Source organism: Chaetura pelagica, unplaced genomic scaffold, assembly GCF_000747805.2.
Source record: "Chaetura pelagica isolate M959 unplaced genomic scaffold, ChaPel_1.0 scaffold104, whole genome shotgun sequence".
In the NCBI taxonomy this organism is placed as follows: Eukaryota; Metazoa; Chordata; class Aves; order Apodiformes; family Apodidae; genus Chaetura; species Chaetura pelagica.
Genome location: NW_009953786.1, coordinates 2,458,994 through 2,464,756, shown reverse-complemented (window position 1 = coordinate 2,464,756; position 5,763 = coordinate 2,458,994). Strand labels below are relative to the sequence as shown.

At 44.3% G+C, this 5,763-nt stretch overlaps 1 protein-coding gene across 1 annotated transcript in view; it reads right to left on the bottom strand.

Annotated features, from left to right (window-relative positions):
* Positions 1-714: 714 nt before the first annotated feature.
* CDH20 (cadherin 20, type 2) overlaps positions 715-5,763 on the bottom strand; it is a 53,704-nt gene continuing 48,655 nt past the window's right edge. Inside the window, exons 11-12 of the mRNA XM_010000893.1 lie at positions 3,089-3,340; positions 715-1,631 (exon numbers count right to left, since the gene is read on the bottom strand). Of these exons, the coding sequence (XP_009999195.1) occupies positions 1,132-1,631; positions 3,089-3,340 (752 nt within the window). The 3' untranslated portion in view covers positions 715-1,131. The remainder of the gene's footprint in view (positions 1,632-3,088; positions 3,341-5,763) is intronic.

The window sequence follows — 5,763 nt, the reverse complement described above, 5'->3', positions numbered from 1 at the left end:
TGTGCAAAGTAGTCAATAAACAGCCATCAGACTTCCCCTTCTGTTTAACTTTTATTAAAAGAGGTGCTAAGGTACTGTACTGTATGCAGTACATCATATTTATTACCAAAATTAACAAATATACAAAACTTATACATGTAATTTTCTTACATCCATTTATTGGTCTATAATACTGCATTTGTTCAAGTAGGTTATCTACAGTATGTAAACATCCCTTGGATTGACCTCACACAGATTAGGAAAGCCCATCTAACCCATGTAGTAACCAAACATAGCTTTTTCATTTTTTAAAATTTATTTGGCTTTCATTGGTAGAATCTAATCTTCACATTTGGCACATGGAAGAGACATCCATCTACAGTGCAAAAGAGGCAGATTTTCTGGTTTTGTTCTGAGAAGTTTAGCAGAGTCATGGTTTTAAAGAGCTGAGAATAAATTTACACAAACTTGATAGGAGATGGATTAGTGTTAACGCTCATAGATCAGCCAATAAACTAGAGCAGAAATTCAAAGCCTCTTCCCCAGCCTGCTCGGCCAGGTGGAAAAAACAACTCAGCCTTGTTTCTAAGGATTCAAAAAAGACTCTGTTAGCAACAGAGAGAGGAGGTTTAGTTTACAAAGAGCCCTCTGAGATTCCAGTTTCAGTTTTCTGCTTTGTGGAATTATTTTTTTTTTTCCTCCTGCTAGAAAGCAATTTTTTCCCCTTTTTGATGTGGGAAAAATAACCGATGAAGAACCAATTTCCAATGTTGGTAATTTCTCAGTGAGTCAGAGATTACAGTTGTAGTTTGCAGATCTTTGAACCTAGATAGATAGAGCTCAGTAAGCTGCCATGTACATGGGAGAGAAAGAAAGAGGGTGGGAGATAGAGAATAATGTAATTTTATTCCAGTTGTGGAATGAAAAAAAACTTTCTTTCTTCTGCTTCTCACTGTTTCAAAAACATGACTTAACTTAATGGAGTAAAGCTGATCCAGAGAGACCTTCATTCGCACCCTTCTTCCCATTCTCATCCAAGCACCGTATTGCTAATTTTTAGGAGGCCTCACCCACGTCCATGGAAGCATCTGATGAGAATGGACCTAACCAGACACTGCTTCACATGGAAACCCCTCTGCCATTCCCCATCCGTTACCACAGAGCCCCGCTGCTGTCCGTGGCACCGTACATCTCAGCCAGCTTCTTGAAGCGCGGCCCCCAGTCCGTCAGGTAGTCGTAGCTCTGGTCTGAGTCTGTCGTCACCGACTGCAGGGAGCTGAGCGACTCTGCCACCGAGCCGTTCCCTTCAAACATGTACGTCTGGAGGGAGTCAAAGGGAGGTGCCCACAGGTCCATGTCAGCTTCGTACAGCTTGGCTAGCACGTAGTTGTGGACGTTGCTGTCCATGACGCACGCCTGAGGCACGTATCGGGAGAGGCTCTCTATTTCTGGGAGCATGTCCTGCCGGTTTTTTACCACCAGCTGGGCCTCCCGTGGGTTCCACATGGCAGCAATATCGAAGGCCTCTGTGTCTTCCTCCCCGCCGCCTTCATCGTCGTACCTGACGATGTTCTCATGGATGTTCTCCTCCTCATCAATGATGTACGGCTGCTTCCGCTGGCGCCGCATGGAGAGGATGAGGAGCACCAGCACTGCAGGAGGCAACCGAGACACGGGGCCATCAGCGAGGGGGCAGATCTTAAAAGGGCTTCAGACTCCCTGCTGCCCTGTTTTCCCTCAGTGAGCCCAGCCAGCCCCTTGGGTTTCAAAAGCTGTGGTGTTTGCAGGTGGAAGGGTGTGGAAATCCCCCCCAACTCCTAAGTCAAAATCAGTAGCTTGAGGTCCTGCTGATCTGTTCCTTTTACCACCTTAATTCTTAACTGTGAGTGACACTTAGGTCATGTCTACCCCACAGTACTTGCCAGTGCACTGTAGTGACAGTTGAGCTACTTTTAAGCTAGCCAGATCAGGTATCAGCAATGATTTATCTACAGTGGCATACAGCTCCACAGAGAGAGTTTTCTCCTGCTGTGTAGCTGGGTTTTGCAGCCTGCTTTGGGGATGCCTCTTGGGCTGGGCGCTGCATGTGACATAGAGGGATGGTGCAGAGGCACCATGGTGATATGTCTGCCTACATGGCAAAATGCAGAGCTAGCTCCTCGGTCTGCTCCAAAGCATTTTTTTGTTCAAATGCAAGACACTGCCTTGGGCTGAGTAGACCTAGTGTCAGTTCCTTGGTGCTTGTGAGATGCAGATGCATGAGGAGAAGTGGTCATACAGGCACAAGAGACCTTTACTATTGAAAATACACCATTGCCTGGTGACTGTATGCCCAGGGCTAGAACTCAGCAAAGGTTTTCAATGCTGAAATTTTGGCCTGAGGTATCTAGGGCCTTCTGCAGAGCCAGAATTGAGGCACTTTTCAAGAATTTTTCCTGTATCCTACTCCACTGCTCCTCAAATGAGATCCTCTGAAATTTAAGGGAATGTGCATTTTGAACTAGTATCTCACAACTCAAGATAGTGAATGAGGGAACTGAAGTTCTTTTGAAAGCAATAACTAATAGAGGACATAGAAGACCTGGACAAGGAAGGGATGAAATTTAATTGTGGAGACAGAATACATGCAAGATGCTCAGCCCCTTTAGAGCAGCACAGGCACCATTCAAATGTAGTGTCTCAATAAAAAAGGATGGAGACAGAGATATTTCCTGCTAAAAGACTAGAGGTGGAAGTAAACTTGCCACTCCTACGTCCTATGGGAGTATATAATCAGAAATTGCTGAGGATGAGAAAGTAACCTGTTCTCAGACACAGATCTCTTTACTTCTTCCTGGCTTACCCCTTCTAGTAAAGCATGGCCGCATCAGACACCCTAGCCCTTTGGGGATCTGGCAGAAATATTTGCAGGCCATATTTTCCCCTCATTCCTATGCCCCAGGGACTGAAGCCATATGCAGCTGCCTACAGCATCTGGTGCTTGATTTGGCCCTTTAAGTATGTGTGAGTATACATATAATAAACATATATGTGTGTGTGTGTCTCCACCTTTAGTGGATCAGCAAACTGAAGAGTTTGTCCTCTCTCAAGGAGAAGCCAAAGTGCTTACCTAGCAGGACGAAGATGCAGGCGAGGATGGCAATGAGTGCCCCTCTGCTCAGGCTGACAGGGAGGACGTAGGCCTCGGCGTTGCAGGACATCACCATGCCGTCCTCATCGCAGCTGCACACGTGCACGGTCAGCGTGCCCGTGCTGCTCAGCACTGGGCGGCCGTTGTCGCTGATCAGGATGGGGAGGTAAAAAGTGTTCTGCTCATGTTGTCTGAAGCCAGAGCGCCTTGTCAAAATCCACGCTGTGTTGTCTAGGGTAGGACAGAAATGGAGAGAAGAGCTTACATGCAGGGCAGAGAAGAAAGGTTAAAAAAATCACCCTAGACCCACATCCATTCATCTTCTCTCTCTCTTTTTTTTTTTTTTTTTCCTTTTTTTATCAGTCTCTCACTATCAGCATTTTGCCTCTGCCTCCCCTATTCCGATATCTTCTCAGGCCATAGCCCCAAATCTGCAAGGCATACACACCTTATGAGTTGCCTTTAGCCCTTCTGACATAAAGTGCCCAGAGCAAACTCACAGCCTTCAGATTTAGCTAAAAGTCCTTTCAGAAGACAAGACAGAAATGAACAGTTGAAGTCAACTTGTTGTCCCTGTTTTTAATGCTCAGCAGCTTTTCTAGTCCTCAATCTTAAGCACCGCCACCATTTTGGAGTTGTGAGCGTATAACCCTTGTGGACATGTTAAGGTCATTTAATGTTTTTTGATACATGGCATGGCCATCTGCTTGAGGCCCCAAGAAGACAAAGGAAAAAAACAACTTGCTATCCTAAAGCAGCAGTGAGTTGAAAATTTGCAACGAAACATTTTTCAGTGAAATACATGCAATTTCATTGGCACTTTTGCCATTGAAAAAAGCCACAGTGCTTCATGTCATTATTGTCAGAACTATTCTGCTTTGATTTCACTATTCTGCTTCGTTTAGTGTGACTGCTTGTTTTTATAAGAAGTTGAATCAAAATGAATCAAATTGATGCTGCTGAAACAGAACAGTAAGAGAGCGGCCAAACAGCCAGTTGTTGGAAATTTCAAGGGAAATTCCTAACTTTGGGCCTTTTCCTTCCATATTCAGGGTGGTTTCTTTTAATTGCCAGAATTTCTTGGTGGCATTTGGATTCCTGTTTACCTCCCCCTCCCAGATGCCTCAGACTGTGCACCAAGTTTCCTAATCAGAAAGAGACTGGATTCAGGAATTTGTTCTTCTCAATTTTCATCTCAGAAATGCTGAGCCAAAGTGTTTGGAAATCAGTGATGATTTTGTCAGTGCTGACTTTCAAGCTTTTTGGCCTCAGAGACTTTTGGAAAGAGCAAGGCTTTATGTCTCCTGTGTGATCTGGGCCACCAGGGAGTCCAAAGGAACCTGTAGGAAAACTGGCACTTCTTACAAAGGGGAATGTTGGGCCAGCTAAGATTAATGGGCAACACAGGTACCTTTTCTCTTTGGCAGTCCTACAAGCCCTGACCGTGAGCATGGACACTCTGCGATTTTTTGGGAGCTGAGTTTCATGCAGTTTCTTTTACTACATAGGGGTTTTTTCCTGTTCCCTTGGTTCAAAAGAGGCTACAGTCTGGCCATCTGCATCTGCAGGTTGTAACCAATGTACCTTTGCTATGCTCAGAAATGCAGAAGAATTTTTTTCCTAACACCTAGTCTAAATCTACATACATCTTATATTTTTGCTGTGATGTGCTGACAGTGTCATCTGAGTCTTACATGTTCTTGGTGATAAAATTCTCTTGGTGACTTTTGGCATTACATTTGGGCCCTTTTGTTTTGTTTTGCTTTGTACTAGGTAAGCATCCAAAGAATCCCTATAGAAGCACTTTACCTGTTTCTCTGCAACTGCAATACCTTGGTGCCAGAGCTTATTGTGTGACTCATGAAATGCTAGTGCGGTATGATGTGCTACTACAGTGTGAAGGACACGCTGGAATGTGATGGAGCATGGCAGAAACAGAAATACACAGTTGTTTTCCAAATTTGGTATGTGCTAAGACCTAGCCATCAAGAGAAGAGGGCTTGTAAGGACATGAAAGCCCCATTATACTAAAAAAAATACCCAGGCATGGTAAGAATTCACAGTATGTTTTGCATCACATCTTCCATCACAGCGTCTTTGGATAACGAAGATCTTTGTGGTAACACTTAGCTACTGGGTTGAGAATGAAGGTTGCAGCATGACAGGTCCCATGCTTGTATGATCAGCAGGAGGTGAAAGTTGCACTTCTTACAGGCATACAGGCTGATGACTTCATGTGGTTGTGAGAGTGAGCTATGAAGCATCTACTTCCTCCTTTTATGCCCCAGGAAGTGGTCTATCTCCATGGAGATGTCAGTGAACTTAACCACTGTGTAGGTCCAAACCCTGAGATCAGAGATAACCACTTCTCTTCTCATGGGAAAGGTTTGCTTTCTTTCTGTATGCATCTGTACAAGAACTGGTGATGACTAGCCCAGAACTTATGTTAGCTTTTAAAAACTAACTGTTATGATTATGAATAGTTAAGAATAATATAAGGAAGTATTTCACTAGGAGTAGGAGAAAGAGCACAAGAAAACAGGCATTACAGATGCCTCTGGCTTGAGGAAAGGGTCACATGTTTTCTTGGGGAATTTCAGCTCACTGCTTTTGTGCTCTGCAAAAGTGTGAGATAGGCCACAGTTTTAGGGAAA